Source organism: Mustela erminea, chromosome 10, assembly GCF_009829155.1.
Source record: "Mustela erminea isolate mMusErm1 chromosome 10, mMusErm1.Pri, whole genome shotgun sequence".
Classification (NCBI taxonomy): domain Eukaryota; kingdom Metazoa; phylum Chordata; class Mammalia; order Carnivora; family Mustelidae; genus Mustela; species Mustela erminea.
In genome coordinates this window covers 109,564,591-109,581,266 of record NC_045623.1, presented here as the reverse complement: position 1 = coordinate 109,581,266, position 16,676 = coordinate 109,564,591, and the positions used below count along the sequence as shown (strand labels likewise).

General features: G+C 67.3%; 1 protein-coding gene across 16 annotated transcripts in view; it reads left to right on the top strand.

Annotated features, from left to right (window-relative positions):
* Positions 1-16,676, top strand: part of AGRN (agrin) — a 33,051-nt gene that overhangs the window by 14,217 nt on the left and 2,158 nt on the right. For 2 of the 16 annotated variants that reach the window (XM_032360734.1, XM_032360747.1), the window contains 35 exons: positions 575-622; positions 4,172-4,387; positions 4,553-4,777; positions 4,858-5,082; positions 5,274-5,480; positions 6,569-6,787; positions 6,869-7,063; positions 7,148-7,348; positions 7,431-7,579; positions 7,664-7,769; positions 8,488-8,604; positions 8,687-8,851; positions 9,031-9,174; positions 9,279-9,403; positions 9,481-9,586; positions 9,666-10,016; positions 10,103-10,240; positions 10,680-10,807; positions 10,942-11,056; positions 11,139-11,258; positions 11,368-11,724; positions 11,944-12,139; positions 12,310-12,525; positions 12,971-13,200; positions 13,287-13,421; positions 13,641-13,737; positions 13,845-14,009; positions 14,131-14,242; positions 14,452-14,463; positions 14,704-14,820; positions 14,987-15,188; positions 15,267-15,354; positions 15,574-15,597; positions 16,170-16,202; positions 16,429-16,653. In XM_032360734.1, the coding sequence (XP_032216625.1) occupies positions 575-622; positions 4,172-4,387; positions 4,553-4,777; positions 4,858-5,082; positions 5,274-5,480; positions 6,569-6,787; positions 6,869-7,063; positions 7,148-7,348; positions 7,431-7,579; positions 7,664-7,769; positions 8,488-8,604; positions 8,687-8,851; positions 9,031-9,174; positions 9,279-9,403; positions 9,481-9,586; positions 9,666-10,016; positions 10,103-10,240; positions 10,680-10,807; positions 10,942-11,056; positions 11,139-11,258; positions 11,368-11,724; positions 11,944-12,139; positions 12,310-12,525; positions 12,971-13,200; positions 13,287-13,421; positions 13,641-13,737; positions 13,845-14,009; positions 14,131-14,242; positions 14,452-14,463; positions 14,704-14,820; positions 14,987-15,188; positions 15,267-15,354; positions 15,574-15,597; positions 16,170-16,202; positions 16,429-16,653 (5,509 nt within the window). The remainder of the gene's footprint in view (positions 1-574; positions 623-4,171; positions 4,388-4,552; positions 4,778-4,857; positions 5,083-5,273; positions 5,481-6,568; positions 6,788-6,868; positions 7,064-7,147; positions 7,349-7,430; positions 7,580-7,663; positions 7,770-8,487; positions 8,605-8,686; positions 8,852-9,030; positions 9,175-9,278; positions 9,404-9,480; positions 9,587-9,665; positions 10,017-10,102; positions 10,241-10,679; positions 10,808-10,941; positions 11,057-11,138; positions 11,259-11,367; positions 11,725-11,943; positions 12,140-12,309; positions 12,526-12,970; positions 13,201-13,286; positions 13,422-13,640; positions 13,738-13,844; positions 14,010-14,130; positions 14,243-14,451; positions 14,464-14,703; positions 14,821-14,986; positions 15,189-15,266; positions 15,355-15,573; positions 15,598-16,169; positions 16,203-16,428; positions 16,654-16,676) is intronic. The other 14 variants (XM_032360740.1, XM_032360748.1, XM_032360738.1 and 11 more) reach the window with 13 other exon arrangements.

Here is a 16,676-nt window from a genome sequence, read left to right as displayed (position 1 = left end):
GCGGGCTTGGCCACCCCGGTCCAGGCTCGTGTGAGCCTCCTGCTGGCTGAGGTGGCTTGCCTCCGCCACTGGGCCGACTGGGGGACACACAGGGCTACTGGCGGAGACGGGACTCACAGGGGCCACCTGCATCTTCTGAGACAGGATGGGCCGTTCTTGGGATCCCTGGGCCCCATGAAGCTTCTCCGTGGGCTCGTGGGGGCCTGAGCTGCAGAGACAACCTGCTCTGGGAGGCAGGAGCCGCTGCGGGCACTGCGCTGGGAGCTTTGGCCGGGCCTGGGGCTGGGCTCAGCTGGGGGGCGCGTGGCTGCCCACAGCGCTGTTGTTGGGGCCCCCAGGTGCCGGGCCACGAGCCTACAGCTGGAAGGCGGAGGAGAGCAAGGACCTCTGCTTCGACCCCCCACAGGCTTTGGCCAGTCCTCCGGGCTCAGAATGGAGCCAGGGAGGGGGTGGGTGCTAGTACAGGGGGGAGGTCTGGGCGGGCAGAGGTGGCCCCTCCAGACTGGGCAGAGGAACAGGCTATGGGAAGGCCTGCTCAGAGAGAACTAACTCAGATATTTGGGTTCTTTTCCAGACAAACCTGGGACTCACTTCACACCAGCGTCCCCGGTGCCTCTGGATGGTGAGTTGAGTGGGGGCCTCAGTTGGTGACAGGCTGTACTTGGGAGACAGAGCCTGGGGTGGGGCAGTAGCACTCTTTGGGGTCAGGGCCCATTGCTGGGGTAGGCACACCAGACGTATTAGGTGTATTTGGAGCAGAGAGGGGGAGACAGGCCTGAACCCAAGGGCACAGACACTCTGCAGCCAGCCTCAGAGAGGAGGCTGGATGACGGACCCTGGGTCCTTCCTGGAATGTCCACAGTAGTGGGCAAGTAGAGGGTGTGTGGGGTCCCTGGGCCTGGGCCTGGCCCTGTGTTGGCCATGGACCAACACACACAAGCATGGCTCCAACTGCTTTGGGCCTTGGCCTTCTTGGCCAAAACACTGGGACTAAGTCTGGGGGTCTGCAAGCTGTAAGATGGGTCAGACAGTGTGTTCGGGTGAGGAGCAGGGGGTCATGAAGGACCAGCGACCAAGGAGGGTTTGGAGAGCCTGTCCCTGGACTGAACAGCCTGGGGTTAGCTTTCTTGACCCTCCCTGAGGGGCCTGCTAGTCTGTGGGCTACCGTAACTAAGGTAATGTGAGGGGGCAGGGGGTGAAGCCATTAGAGCCACAGGAAAGGGCAGCTTGGGGTTCTCGCCTTGGGAGGGGACAGTGAGAGCTTCCAGGTTTGTGCTCAGTGCCTGGGCCCCCTGCTGGGTGGGTACCTGCCCGAGTTCACTGAAGTCCCTTATCGAAGGCAGTCCGTATATGCGATAGGGGCTCCAGTGGGCTGGGAGCTGGCGACCAGACTGAGTCTCCCACAGGCTGCGGGCGAGAGGCGTGGGGCTGTCTGGGTTTAAACACCGTCCTCAGGCTCCTCTCCCGAAGCTGAAAGCCTGGTGCATCTCCTTTGCTTGACACACACCCCGGTCTTCCCTACAGAGGCTCGCGCAGGCCCCCATACCCACATCCTGATGCTGCGGCACACTTGGGGACAGCTCCATGCCATGGCTGTCCCCCTCCCTCGTAGGCATACACACTGTGTACTTGTGGCCATGGGCAGGGCTCAGGACACCCATTCCATTCCCCAGCTCACCCGGGACCAGGAGGGGAGGTAAACATACCCACTCCACCCGGTGGCTTTAAAAAGCCACTGCCGCCTCCAGCCTGGCGCACTGGGCACGCAGGGAGCAAGACCGCACAGGGGAGCCTAGTGGCCAGAGAGCCTCCGTGGGCGTGGGAGCTGGGCAGGTGTGGCAGAGCGCAGGGCTCACGGGCACGTGGGTGCTCTCCGTGCGTTTGTGAGGGCAGCTTGCATGATGAGAAAGGGCTTGGACAGGTGTGGGGCTAGTGTTTCTGGTCTCCTGCCCCCAGTGCCTCGCCTTGCAGTCCGCCTTCCATACGTCCGACCCAGTGCCCTGGGCTTACTTACCGTAGGTTGGCTGTTGTCATCGTCACCGTCCTCCCCTAGTTACTGTTCTGCGGGGGACAAAGCAGAACCCTGGGCTGCGGAGGGAGAGGGCGGGTCTCAGTGGGCAAGGGACATGCTAGTCATCCAGGAGTGGATGTCCTTGTCCGAGGGGCTGGGGTCTGGGGAGGGGTCTGGCCGGACCGAGGTGAGAAGAGGGGGAGACAGGCCTGAACCCAAGGGCACAGACACTCTGCAGCCAGCTCCGGAGCCTGAAGTTGAATGAGAGAAGGACTGAGTTTTTGGCCATGGGCTCAGAACTCTGGGGAGACCTTGGTCAGCAGGTCCCATTGAAGCCAGTCAGAGCAGTCAGCTGGACATCAGCAAGTGCCTGTGAGCTTGGCCCGGGGGTCCTGAGGGCCTTGGTGAGGAGGAGGAGGAGAAAGTGCTAGGGGAGAGTGGTGGGAAGAGGCCTCGCAGCCTTTGAGCTGGGCTTGAGCCAGGAGGGGAGGCCAGTGAAGCGACGGTCCTCCTTCCTGCCGTTACTGGGGCAGCTGGAGCGGGCGCTGGGCTCTGCAGGTCCAGCAGAGTGAGCCTCACGATAACCCTGGGAAGTAGGTCCCACTGTCCCCATTCACAGCAAGAGGTGCGCAGGCGTGATAACTTGCCCAGTCTCGGGGCCGGTGACGCAGCGGCGGTCTGGGGCTCTGGGGTCCGCAGGGTGGGGCACACACGTGCGACTGTGGGGTCGCCGTGGCGACCGCTAGCTCCAGCCCCTTTTGGGGCCCTGGCCTCCCCAGAAGAGAGGTGCTTTCTCCCTCCTGCCCTACTTCCGGAGCCTGCTGGGAGGCGACGGTGGGGCACCCCACCCACCCTGTCCACCATAACGATCGTTAGGCCCAATGAAACATAGACGCAGACGCCGGCACCTAGGACAGGCCCGCACACCTGGGGTCGCCGTGGGGGCAGGAGTTCTGAGCACTGGAGTGAGCCTGCCTCTCTTCAGGAGGGGCCGTCCCTGACAGCTCGGGTTTCACGACTCAGGTCCCTCACCGTGGTGGTCAGGGCAGCCACTTCCTTGGGATGTGCTGGCACTTTGTCACCAGAGAGTCAGGAACTAAAATGTTGAAAGAGGAAAAGGACAGGTCGGCAGAGGCCCTGTGCTCAGCCTCCTGGAGGAGGTCGCTGGGGAGTGAGGTAGGGCCGCAGGCCGGGGGGGGCGGTGGTGAGGACATGGACTGAGGGGGGTTGGTAGATGGGGAGGTGCAGGCCTGTGAGTGCCCGAGGGGCCTCAGAGAGGGGCCCCACCGGCTTTCCTCTGGGAAGACCTAGGAGGGCTGGAGGACCAGGAACCTTCCAGAAGGCCACATCAAGAAAACCACAGCTGAGGGACCTGGGGGAGGGCAGAAGTGAGGGGCCAGGCAGAGAAAGGCCCAGGAGGCCCGGCCACACAGAAGAGCTGTGGGAAGAAAAGAGGAACATGGAGGGAGGCCTGGGTTAGGGTGCCAGGGAGGGGCGCAGAGCCAGAGGTGGAGCCTGTGGCCTGACTCCGAGCCTGTCTGCTCTTCAGCAGTCTGACCTCGAGCAGAGGTGGGGGTGCTGGGGCTGCTGTTGGGGCCGGAGCAGCTCCCGGGAGCGGGGCAGGGCTATGAGGGTCTAGGTCAGGAGTCAGCCGAGGGCCTTTGATTCTGGTGTGAGGAGAGGGTGGGCTCCTGAGCAAGGTGGGGCCGATTCCCTGCCGTGGAGCTGGTCTGGGGGTTTGTGTCTCGCACTGCCGCATGTGGGGCTCCCGGTGATGGGGGTCATAGCTCCCTGGTGCTACCGGAAGGTCTGGGAGGTGCCACCCGTCCACAGCTGAGAAGCTTCTACCCCAGGGAAAAGCTCTGGGGTGGGTGGGGTTTGAGAGGGGAAGGGCCAGGCCCTGTCAGGGTACATGGGCGTGTGTGGACGTGGGGTGTGTGTGCCGGTCAGCACCCAGCCCAGAATGTGTGGACACGCATGGCACGGGCAGAGGTGTCTGTGGGGGTTCTGAACAAATACACTGAGTGCATCTTGAGGTCTCCACAGGCATGTGGACACTGCAGGTGTGCATGGGTGCCCTGGGCCAGGGCAGAAGGTGTGCACAGGGCAGCAGACCTGGGGGCAGGGCTCTGACCGTTGCTTCTCCTGCCCTGCCCCCAGTGTGCCGAGGAATGTTGTGCGGCTTCGGCGCCGTGTGCGAGCCCAGTGCAGAGGGCTCAGGCCGAGCGTCCTGCGTGTGCAAGAAGAGCGCCTGTCCCGCCGTGGTGGCGCCCGTGTGCGGCTCCGACGCCTCCACCTACAGCAACGAGTGTGAGCTGCAGCGGGCCCAGTGCAGTCAGCAGCGCCGCATCCGCCTGCTCAGCCGCGGGCCCTGCGGTGAGTGTGCGTCCCAGGCCGGCTCCCTGGAGGTGGCAGGGACGTCTTCGGGACACCCAGGGCTTAGCCATAGGCCCTGCGGTGAGTGCCCGCCTCGGGTGGGCTCCCTGGAGGCCGTGGTGATGGCCTCGAGACCACACACCCCCTCCTCCCCCACCGCCGCAGGGTCCCGGGATCCCTGCGCCAACGTGACCTGCAGCTTCGGCAGCACCTGTGTGCGCTCAGCAGACGGGCAGACAGCCTCGTGCCTGTGCCCCGCCGCCTGCCAGGGGCCCCCCGACGGCCCGGTGTGCGGCAGCGACGGTGCCGACTACCCCAGCCAGTGCCGCCTCCTGCGCCACGCGTGCGCCCGCCAGGAGAACATCTTCAAGAAGTTCGATGGCCCTTGCGGTGAGCCCCGCCCCTGAGCGCGAGGCCTGCCTTGTGCGTGCGCGCGCCCACGCTCTGACCTGTGCCTTCCCGCCTTCTAGACCCCTGCCAGGGCGCCCGCAGCGACCCGAGCCGCGTCTGCCGCGTGAACCCACGCACGCGGCGCCCGGAGCTGCTCCTGCGGCCGGAGAGCTGTCCTCCCCGGCGAGAGCCCGTGTGCGGGGATGACGGTGTCACCTACGACAACGAGTGCGTCATGGGCCGCACGGGAGCGGCCCGTGGTCTCCTCCTCCAGAAAGTGCGCTCTGGCCAGTGCCAGCCTCAAGGTGGGGAGACCTGGGGGAGGGCCCAGCCTGGCCCCTCCGTGTGCCCTCTGGCCCTGCCTGTCCTCACCCGCTGCTGCACTCCTCCCTGGTGCCCACTCGCCACCCCTACACCCGTGGATCCCTTGCACGTCTGGAGGTGGGGGCTGACGTGGCCCCCCCGGGCTGTCTGATCTCCTTTCTTCACGCCCCAGACCGGTGCCCAGACGTGTGCAGGTTTGGTGCCGTGTGCTTGTCCCGCCGGGGCCGCCCCCGCTGCTCCTGCGACCGTGTCGTCTGTGACGGGGCTTACAGACCCGTGTGTGCGCACGACGGGCACACGTATGACAGCGACTGCTGGCGCCAGCAGGCTGAGTGTCGGCAGCAGCGCCTCATCCCTGCCAAGCACCAGGGCCCGTGCGGTGAGCAGCAGGGGTGCGGCCCACACTGAGAGTGGGCGGGTCCCGTGTTGGTCCCCGGGGCCTGTCATCACCTACCATCTCCATCCCGAGTCATGCTCCTCCTGGGGTCCTGGGGGAGGCCCGGCGGGGCTGGCGTCTGTCAGTGGGCTCTGGGTCAGGGGGTTCTGCGGGGGGGGGGGGTGGCCTGGAGCCCCCGGGGTGGGGGGTAGGTGGGCAGAGGCAGGCCTCTTGGGTCAGGCTCCCTCGTGCTTCCGTGAGGCCATCGTGCCCCATCCCCCTGCAGGCCCCCGGGGCCCCCACTGTGGGGACACCAGTGCTCCCGCAGAGGCAGAGTCTCTGGCTCCGTGCGGGGGTGGGGGCGAGCAGCAGGCGGTGGAGACGGCGTTATCCTGCGTCGCTGTGGCTCTGCCGACCCCCCACTGTGTCCGTCGGTCGGTCTGTCTGTCTGTCCACTCTCTCTCTCCGCCTCGGTATTTTCTTCTCGGTCCTTTCCCTGTCTGCCCCGCCTCTTGTGTCTTCCAGCCTGACCTGCTGGCAGGATGACGTACCTCGCCTGCCGCCAGGAGCCCACAGCCCGAGGTCTGCCCCCGGCTCAGCAGGGGGGGTGGCTTGCTGCTGCCTGGCCTTGTGGTTCTCAGAGCAAGTGGACAGATATCTCCTCCCCTTTGTGGCCCTGGGTGTGACTGTGGGCTGCAGACACCCCCTCCACGGAGGGGAGAAACCCCCCCCCCCCCCGCACAGACAAGCGTCCCCAGGCTGCTGGTGGCTAGCAGTCAGTAGCTCAGGTGTCCGCATAAGCCTGGCCCTCCCCCCACCCACCATGGGCAGTCAGGGAGCTCCTGTGTCTTGGGGGCAGCCCCTGCCCATACTCCAGCAGGGGGCTGAGGCTGTTCGGGTCTGCGTCCCTGTCTGCATCTGTCCTGTGTCTGTCCGTGTCTCTGCTGTGTCCCGAGCGTCTGGCTCTTCTCCCCGTGCACTCTCCCCCCCCGTCCCCACCCTGGGAGCAGGTCTGCTGCGTGGAGCTGGGGGCTTTGTGCGGGAGCCCGGGGGAGCAGGAGGACCTCACTGGCTGCCCGTGCTCTCCCCAGATCAACCCCTGTCCCCGTGCCTTGGGGTGCACTGCCCATTTGGGGCATCATGTGTTGTGAAGAACGGTGAAGCGGAGTGTGTGTGCCAGCAGGCGTGTCCGGGCATCTACGACCCCGTGTGTGGCACCGACGGGGTCACGTATGGCAGCACGTGTGAGCTGGAAGCCACGGCCTGCACCCTTGGACGGGAGATCCGTGTGGCTCGCCGAGGACCCTGTGGTCAGTGGTGGGCAGGCGAAGTTGGCTGGGAGTGGGGGGTGGGGCATCCCGGTTGCCGTGGTGATGGGGCCTCTTCCTCAGACCGCTGTGGGCAGTGCCGCTTCGGAGCTCTGTGCGAGGCTGAGACTGGGCGCTGCGTGTGCCCCTCCGAGTGTGTGACCTTGGCGCAGCCTGTGTGCGGTTCCGACGGGCACACGTACGCGAGCGAGTGTGAGCTGCACGTCCACGCCTGCACACACCAGATCAGCCTGCACGTGGTCTCAGCAGGACACTGCCGTGAGTGGGGCTGTGGGGGCGGGCAGGCTGGGGTCCGGGGTGCCCCTCCGCCGGGCTGACCCCTGCCCGGTCCCGCCCGTGCAGAGACCTGTGGAGACGAGGTGTGTGCTTTCGGGGCGGTGTGCTTGGCGGGGCGATGTGTGTGCCCCCAGTGCGAGCAGCCCCCACCCGGTCCTGTGTGCGGCAGCGACGGTGTCACCTACGACAGTGCGTGTCATCTCCGAGAGGCCGCCTGTCAGCAGCAGACCCAGATCGAGGAGGCCCGGGCGGGGCCCTGTGAGCAGGGTAGGCGTGGGGACCGACCGGCCTGGGCTGCCACACGTGGGCCTCCAACAGGCCGCGCAGGTGACCCAGCCCCTCCCCGCAGCGGAGTGCGGCTCTGGAGGCTCTGGCTCTGGGGAGGACGGCGAGTGTGAGCAGGAGCTTTGCCGGCAGCACGGCGGCGTCTGGGACGAGGACTCGGAAGACGGGCCCTGCGTCTGCGACTTCAGCTGCCACAGCGTCCTGAGGAGCCCGGTGAGGCCCCCCACCCCCCACCCCGGCTCTGGGCTGGCAGCAGGCGGCTGGCTGTGGCCACCCACGCCAACACCACCCCTCCAGGTCTGTGGCTCAGACGGGGTCACTTATGGCACCGAGTGCGAGCTGAAGAAGGCCAGGTGCGAGGCGCAGCAAGCACTGTATGTCACGGCTCAGGGCGCCTGCCGCGGTGAGTGGACCTGCAGGGCCCGGCAGGCGTGTGTGCATCTGTGCCGTGGCCTTTGTGTTCCCAGCTGTGTGCGCGCAGGTGTGCAGTACGTGTCCGTGTGGACACTGCATGGGGGGCACGGAGGCACAGAGTGTTCGGGGGTGCGACGTTGGTGAGCGTTCGTCTGTGCGTGTGGGTGTAAGTGCCACGAACCCGCCGTCTGCGCCCGGGCGGGGCTCCGTGGGGGGTGGGGGCGAGGCCTCCCCGCCGCAGGGGGGAGACGGGCGGGGCTCCGGTAAATACGTTTACTGTGTTTTCACGTGTGCACAAGTGCCCGTGTGTGTGTAGACTTACGTACGCACAGGTGTGTGTCCGCGCGTGTGTGTTGGATGTGTGCAGTGTGGGAGGAACGTGGCCGCGTGTGCGTGTGCGTGTGCATGCGCGTTTGTGAAAACATACGAGCCTAAGCAGGCTCGGTTCTGGCTGTGGGTCTGTGCGTGGCGGCACGTTCCTGACCTTCGGGTGTCCTGCGTGCTTTCAGTGCTGTGCATACAGGTGGGTTTGTGTAAGTGGCGCGGCTTCCTCACCTGTGACCCGAGCTCCAGGCACCCAGGCCCTGGTGGCAGGTGGCTTCTGGAGGGCTGAGTGGGGGCGGCCGAGGAGACCGAGGTGCTGTGGCCAGGCCCACAGTGGACACATGGCCATGCCTGCCATCTGAGCCCTCTACCTCTCCCTGCAGGCCCCACCTTGGCCCCGCTGCCCCCCGCAGCCCCCCCACACTGCACCCAGACTCCCTACGGCTGCTGCCAGGACAACGCCACGGCGGCCCGGGGTGTGGGCCTGGCTGGCTGCCCCAGTGAGTACGCCTGCCCGGCCCCACCCCAGAGCTGCGCGGGGCCACAGAGCCACGGTGACCACAGCCTGCCCTGGCCTTGCAGGTTCCTGCCACTGCAACCCACACGGCTCCTACGGTGGCACCTGTGACCCAGCCACGGGTCAGTGCTCCTGCCGCCCGGGTGTTGGGGGCCTCAAGTGTGACCGCTGTGAGCCCGGCTTCTGGAACTTCCGTGGCATCGTCACTGACGGCCGGAGCGGCTGCACCCGTGAGTGACGGGCAGTGGTCAGTCCCCAGCCAAGCGCTCCCACCTGTGTGTCCTGTCCCTGTGCTCCTCGCCTCACTGCTCAGACCCCGGCCTGACCCACACCAGGCAGGCACAGGGCCAGGCTCTGGCGCCAGTGAGGAGAGCAGGCGCAGACCTCAGGTTCCTTCCCCGGCCCTCAGCCTGCAGCTGTGACCCCCGGGGAGCCGTGCGGGACGACTGTGAGCAGATGACCGGGCTGTGCTCCTGTAAGCCTGGGGTGGCCGGACCCAAGTGCGGGCAGTGTCCAGATGGCCATGCCCTGGGCCCCGGTGGCTGCGAATCAGGTGAGGGCCAAGCCTGGCACTGACCTTGTCTCCCCGTGCCTGGGGTGGGGCCATCGTAGGGGCAAGGCCTCCTGAGCCGGCAGCGTCTCCCATGTCTGCCTCAGACTCCTTGGCACCCGAGACGTGTGCTGAGACGCGCTGTGAGTTCGGGGCGTCCTGCGTAGAGGAAGCTGGCTCCACCCGCTGCGTGTGCCCAACATCCACCTGTCCAGAGGCCAGTGCTACCAAGGTGAGGGCTGGGGCACGTAGAGGGCATGGGGGGCGGGGAGGGGCCTTCCATCGCAGCATCCTTGCCCTGTGCCGCAGGTCTGCGGGTCAGATGGAGTGACCTACGGCAACGAATGCCAGCTGAGGACCATTGCCTGCCGCCAGGGCGTGGATATCTCCGTCCGGAGCCTCGGCCCGTGTCAGGGTAAGGCCCCACTCTCCGCCTCGAAAGGACCGAGAAGGCCCAGCTCGGGGCTGACCGCCTGCCCTGGGCCTCCACTCAGACTCTGTTCCTCCCACAGAGTCTGTCGCTCTCGGTGGCCGCCCGACCCCTGTACCCGTGGCTGCGTCAGGGCCCAACCTGAGCATGGCACTGCCTTTCCCCCCGAGCGCCCCATCTCTGGCGCCCACCAGGACCCCCCACAGCCAGCCCACTCCTCAGCCCTCGCCAGGACCTCGGACCACGGCCAGCATGCCCAGGACTACCACGAGGCCCATGCCGACCGTGCCCCCCACAGCCTCCACTCCAGCAGCCAAGCTCGCCACGTCTGCCTTCGGCGAATCTGGCAGTGCTGACGGGAGCGGCGACGAGGGGCTGAGTGGTGACCTGGAGGCCAGTGGGGCTGGCTCAGGGGGTGAGCGCGGGCTCAAGGACGCAGGGGAACGGGGCCCGGGAGGGCTACCTCCAGGGCCAGGCTCAGCTCAGACTGTACCTCCTCAGGACTCGAGCCCCCCGAAGGTGGCAGCACTGTGACCCCTGGGCCACCCATGGAGAGGGCTTCTTGCTACAACTCCCCTTTGGGCTGCTGCTCGGATGGCAAGACACCCTCGCTGGACGCAGAGGGTTCCAACTGTCCCGGTGAGTGGGTGGCCGGGGGCTGGGGTTCAGCATGACCTGTGGCCGGACACGGCCAGGAATGCTGTCTCCCCTGCCAGGCAGGAGGCCTGCCCCGCAGGTGGGCACTCAGGGTGTATGGTCTTCTGATTTGGGGACACACATGTGCGTGGTCTTGGACGCAGCTCAGGCATGTACACGTGTGGTCTCGGCCCCCACACACACGTGGGTGCCCAGGACCCTGCAGCTAACGTGTCTTTCCTGTTGCAAGCCGGCCTGGAGCACTGCTCCAAGAAGTCCGCCCGGTAACTGGCGCCAGCCCCGCCCCCGAGACCCCACTAACCTCACGACCATCTGACTAACCTGCCCGCACCCCATGTGGCTTGCTGCTGGGGTCCGCGCCTGTGGCCCACCCAGCGGCCAGGCCGGTCCCAGCAGGGCCTCACTGCCACCTCCCCCACAGCCACCAGGGCCTTCCAGGGTGTACTGGAACTCGAGGGGGTCGAGGGGCAGGAGCTGTTCTACACACCAGAGATGGCTGACCCCAAGTCGGAGCTCTTCGGGGAGACCGCTAGGAGCATCGAGACCGCAGTACGTGCAGGGGCGCGGCCCTGCCCCGCCTCTAGCTTCCCTCCCAGGACGCACCCAGAGAGGTGCTGGAATGGGCGGCCGGACAGTCCGGCCTGGGCAGCTCCCCAGAGCCCTCCCCCACTGCCCACCCACAGCTGGACGACCTCTTCCGGAACTCCGACGTGAAGAAGGACTTCCGAAGCGTCCGCCTGCGGGACCTGGGGCCCGGCAGCTCCGTCCGAGCCATCGTGGACGTGCACTTTGACCCTGGTGAGGCCCCTTCCCGGGCCCTCCCAGGAGGTGGGCGGGTGTGCGTCGGGTTCTCCCATGCTCCTTGTCCCCTCCTTCTCAGCCACGACCTTTAGGGCATCCGACGTGGCCCAGGCCCTGCTCCGGCAGATACAGGCGTCCCGGCGCCGGCCCCTGGGGGTGAGGCGGCCGCTGCAGGAGCACGTGCGCTTCCTGGACTTCGGTGAGGGCTGCCGCCCACCCAGCCCCTCCCCACTTCCCTGAGACCCTCCCCCCTGCCGGCCCTCCCAGGGCTCTGCTCTCGGGGGTCCTGACGGTCCTTCTGCCCTCAGACTGGTTTCCCGCATTCTTCCTGGGAGCCACCACAGGAGCCACGGTGGCCACAGCCACGGCCAGAGCCACCACCATGGTCCACCTGCCTTCTGCTGTGACCCAGCGGGCCCTGTCCCCCAGTCACACCAGCCAGCCTGCTGACAGGACCACAGCCCTGCCCACCACACGCCAGCCACCCACCACTGCCCCCCGTCGCGTGCCTGGACGCCGGCCCTTGCCCTCAGGCACCCAGCAGCCGCTGAAGCCCTGTGACTCCCAGCCCTGCCTCCACGGGGGAACCTGCCAGGACCAGGGCCCTGGCGGCGGCTTCACCTGCAGCTGCCCGGAGGGCAGGAGGGGCGCCGTCTGTGAGAAGGGTAAAGACCACCCACGCTGGAGAGGGGCAGGGAGGCAGAGAGAGGGCCGGCAAGCGTTGGGGCCGGGCCAAGCCATAGGTGGGAGATGGGGGCCAGGCCAAGGGGGCCCAGGTTGGGGTGATGGGGCTGGGGCCAGCCTGGGGACTCAGGGCTGGGGCAGAGCACCGAGGGGGCGGGGGTCCTCCGTGCCCCTCCAGTGGGTCCCTCCTTGTCTGCCGGCAGCACCGCACCCCTCTGCGCCAGCCTTCGGGGGCCACTCCTTCCTGGCCTTCCCCACCCTCCGTGCCTACCACACGCTGCGCCTGGCACTGGAGTTCCGGGCACTGGAGCCCCAGGGTTTGCTGCTGTACAACGGCAATGCCCGGGGCAAGGACTTCCTGGCGCTGACGTTGCTGGGGGGCCGGGTGCAGCTCCGGTGAGTGGACAGGGCAGCCCAGGTGGCCGGCGGGGAGGGGGGCTGCTGGCAGGGATGGTCAGGAGGGGAGCTGAGGTGGGGGAGGGGGGAGGGGGGAGGGCGGGAGGCTGAGGTGGAGCCGTGGTCCCCGCCTGAGGTTGCTGTCCTGAGTCCCTGCTCCCATTCCCCAGGTTTGACACTGGCTCGGGGCCCGCGGTCCTGACCAGCTCAGTGCCCGTGGAGCCCGGCCGCTGGCACCGCTTGGAGCTGTCTCGGCACTGGCGCCGGGGTACGCTCTCCGTGGATGGGGAGACCCCTGTTGTGGGCCATAGCCCCAGTGGTACTGATGGCCTCAACCTGGACACAGACCTCTTTGTGGGCGGCGTCCCGGCGGACCAGGCTTCCGTGTGAGCATCAGGGAGCGGGGGACACCCCTGACCCCAGGCCCTTGAGCTTGGTCCTGACTCTTGACTCCTGTGGTCGGCATCTAAGAGGCCCAAGCCACTTGCAGATAGCACAGTGGGGGAGCACAAGTGTGGATGAGGGCAGTGACCCTGATGTGATCCTGATCCCGATTCTGTCCCCTGGGCAGCATCCCTGAGCCTCAGGCTGTTGTGTGACCACCAAGGAGGGGCTGCGCTGCCCCGACCTTTAGTCCTGAGCCGTGACCCTCAACCCACTTCTTTTTTCAGTCCTGTTTGTGGGACTGGGCATCCTGAGAGCCCCAGAAGCATGGACGGGGATAGGGGGCAGCCCTCATCCCGGCTGGCAGGGGAGCCAGTGGTACAGCTGGCTGGGGGAGAGGGTGTCTTGGTCTCTTGCCTCTGACGCCTACCCTCCTCCTGGCGGCAGGGTGCTCGAAAGGACCTCCATCCGTGTCGGCCTCAGGGGCTGCATCCGCCTCCTGGATGTGAACAACCAGCGGCTGGAGCTCAGCAGCTGGCAGGGGGCCGTGACCCGGAGCTCCGGTGTGGGCGCGTGTGGGGACCACCCGTGCCTGCCCAACCCCTGCCTCGGTGGGGCCCCGTGCCGAGCCCTGGAGGCTGGCATGTTCCACTGTCTGTGCCCCCCCGGCCGCTTTGGTGAGGCTGGAGCCTGGGCTGGGCGCGGGGTTGGGGGGCACGCCCGCGTGTCTGTCGGCGCAGGACCTCATCGTGTCTCGTCACAGGCCCCACCTGCGGTGCTGACAAGAACCCCTGCGAGCCGAACCCCTGCCACGGGGCCGCCCCCTGCCGCGTGCTGCCGGACGGGGAGGCCACGTGCGAGTGCCCCCAGGGGCGAGGGGGCACCACCTGCCAGACAGGTGGGGGCACTGGGCCATCGGTGCAGGGAGGGTGGGGATGAGGACGGCGGGGTTCAGCATTAGGGTGTGGGTTCTGGGTGGGGTTAGGGTCGGGGTTCTGGCTAGCGCTAGGGCTGGAGTTAGGCCTGGGGCTCAGAGACCGGTGGAGGTGCGTGGAGGTGCAGGGAGCCCCAGGGGTCAAGGCCCAGCCCCGTGTGACTGCACTCCCGTCCTCCACAGCTTCTGAGCGGGGTCATTCCCAGCCCTTCCTGCCTGACTTCAACGGCTTCTCCTACCTGGAGCTGAAAGGCTTGCATACCTTCGAGCGGGACCTGGGGTCAGTAGGACAGAAGGGGCGGATGAGGGGAAGGACCCCCCAGCCCCGTCCGGCCTGCAGGGTGAAGGGCCATTGAGATGCCCCCGCCTGTCGCTACCTGACCCCAGGGAGAAGATGGCTCTGGAGGTGGTGTTCCTGGCGCGTGGCCCCAGCGGCCTGCTCTTCTACAACGGGCAGAGGACAGACGGCAAGGGCGACTTCGTGTCCCTGGCGCTGCGGGACCGCTTCCTGGAATTCCGCTATGACCTGGGCAAGGGGGCTGCCGCCATCAGGTGCGCCCTCGCGCGTGGGCCTGGGACTGAGGCCGGGGACGCTTGGCAGGGTCCCCGCAGGCCCCTGGGTGGACGGACTGGCAGGGCCCAGAGCCTGCTCATGGTACCCCCTCCTCACCAGGAGCAAGGAGCCAGTGGCCCTGGACACCTGGACCAGGGTCTCACTGGAGCGCAGTGGCCGCAAGGGGGCCATGCGTGTCAGCGATGGGCCCCGCGTGCTGGGGGAGTCCCCGGTGAGTGTCCCCAAGGCCGTGGGCCTCCCGCCAGCTCCCCCCGCCTCCCTGCTCCCTCCCCTCCTGGGAGGCACAGTCCCTGCCCCACAGCTGGCTCTCACAGAACTGTTTTCTCCCCCGTCTGTCCTGTGCCTCTGTCTGTCTGCTCTCTGCCCCCACTGCTCTCTGGCTCTTGCTCTGCAACCCCCACCCTGCTCTTCGGACGCCAGAAATCCCGCAAGGTACTGGTCTCTGCTCTACCCTTGCTCGTTCGTCTCCTAGAGTAGCTCCCGCCCCACTGAGTCTCCACACAGGCCACGTCTGTGTGATTAACTTTGTGTCCCGGATACGCTGGCGGGTGACAGGGTTGGCCAGTGCGGGGGGGTGTGGGGGGCGTTGATCTGGGCCCCAGTGTCCTTGTCTCTGCCCCATGAGCAGCCCCCGCAGCCCCCTCACGCCCCTCACGCAGAACCTCCCCCCAGGTACCGCACACTGTCCTCAATCTGAAGGAGCCGCTCTATATCGGGGGGGCCCCTGACTTCAGCAAGCTGGCCCGCGCGGCCGCCGTGTCCTCCGGCTTCGACGGCGTCATCCAGCTGGTACACGGGGCAGGGGCGGGGCTCATGGGGGGCGGGGGGAGCTCTGCAGTGGGAGGGGTGGTCGAGTCCCGAGGAAGGCCCCAACCCCGAGGGGTCTCTGTCCGGGACGGGGGCTGCTGTGGAGGACAGCAGGCCAGACTGCGCTGCTCTACCCCTTACCCCCCAGGTTTCCTTGAAAGGCCGCCAGCTGCTGAACCGGGAGCACGTGGTGCGGTCCGTGGAGGTCTCATCTTTTGCCCACCACCCTTGTACCCAGGCCTCCGGCCACCCGTGCCTGCATGGGGCCTCTTGCCTCCCTCGGGAGGCCTCCTACGAGTGCCTGTGCCCTGGGGGCTTCTCGGGGCCTCACTGCGAGCAGGGTGAGATGGGTGAGCGCAGCCTGGCCCCTGGCCGAGGCTGGGTGGGGGGCCCCGCCCGAGGCAGCCCTCACCCCGACTGTCTCTCAGGGCTGACTGAGAAGTCGGCAGGGGACGTGGACGCGCTGGCCTTCGACGGACAGACCTACGTCGAGTACCTCAGTGCCGTGACTGAGAGGTAACGTGCCACCTGGGCGCCGGGCGCCCCTGCCCTCTGCCGTCCGTCCGGTCCTGTGTGAGCCTGCTGTGCGGGGTGAGACGCGGGCCCTGCCACAGCCACCGACCACTCTGCGGCCAGCAGGGAAGGCCTGGCCTCGGCCCCGCAGCCGCCCGCTGCCCTCCTCCGCCCGCCCCCAACCTCCTCCTCTCTCACCACCTCTGTCTCTTTGTTTCCAAGCGAACTGACCAATGAGATCCCCGTGTAAGTAGCACCTGGGCCCCCACCACACCATCCTGCTCCCCCATTCTCAGCGCCTCCCCCGCAGTAGCCGACCCCCACCCCTGCGGAGGGCCAGGCTTTCCCATCCCGGGGCAGGAGACTGAGCCTAGGAAGAGGGGCAGGTCATCCCCTGCACGTGCTGCAGCTCCCGCCCCGCCGTGAGGCACCACCATGGCGTGCGCGTGCACGTGTGTGCGTGCATCAGAGCCCACACAGGTCTGGGCGTGTGCATGCAGGTGTGTCTGTGTGCATACGTGTCTGTACATGCACGTGCGCGTTCAGACATCGGGGGCCTCTCCCAGGCAGGGGAGCCCCGAGCCCTGCCTCTTGACCTCTGCCTTTGACCTGGGTCGTGCCCACTAGCCCTATGTGTCCACATGACATCGCCCAGGCTCTGCGTGGCCTGTGTCTCTTCTGTGGGTGCTTGCTCACACTCTCCATTGCCAAAAAGGGGACAGGGGGTGGGGCAGGGCTGCCAGGTACCCCCCCCCGACCCTACGCCACAGCCTGTCTGTCCCCTGCTCACCTGCTTCCCCTCTCTTCCGGCTTCTAAGTCCTGATGCTCCGGATTCCGGGGCCCTTCCCAGGTGAGCAGTGGCACCCAGCCCCCGCTCTCTGTCTTCCTCCTTCCTCTGCCTGTGTGTCTGCCTGTCCGGTCCCCCGCTGCCGTCCGCCTCGCGACCTGTCTGTCCCCCGCCTGCCCGTCCAGGCTCCCTGGGCTTCCTTGCAGCTGCCGTCATGGCCCCTGCCCTCCCGCCCCCTGCGCCCCATCCCCGGCCACCCTCGGAGGCCCTGACGGTCTTTCCCCCGCAGCGAGAAGGCCTTGCAGACCAGCCACTTCGAGCTGAGCTTGCGCACGGAGGCCACACAGGGGCTGGTGCTATGGAGCGGCAAGGCCACAGAGCGGGCCGACTACATCGCGCTGGCCATCGTGGACGGGCGCCTGCAACTGGCCTACGACCTGGGCTCTCAGCCCGTGGTGCTGAGCTCTACCGTCCCCGTCAACACCAACCGCTGGTTGCGGGTCAGGGCGCACAGGTCAGAAGGAAGCCCGGGCCATG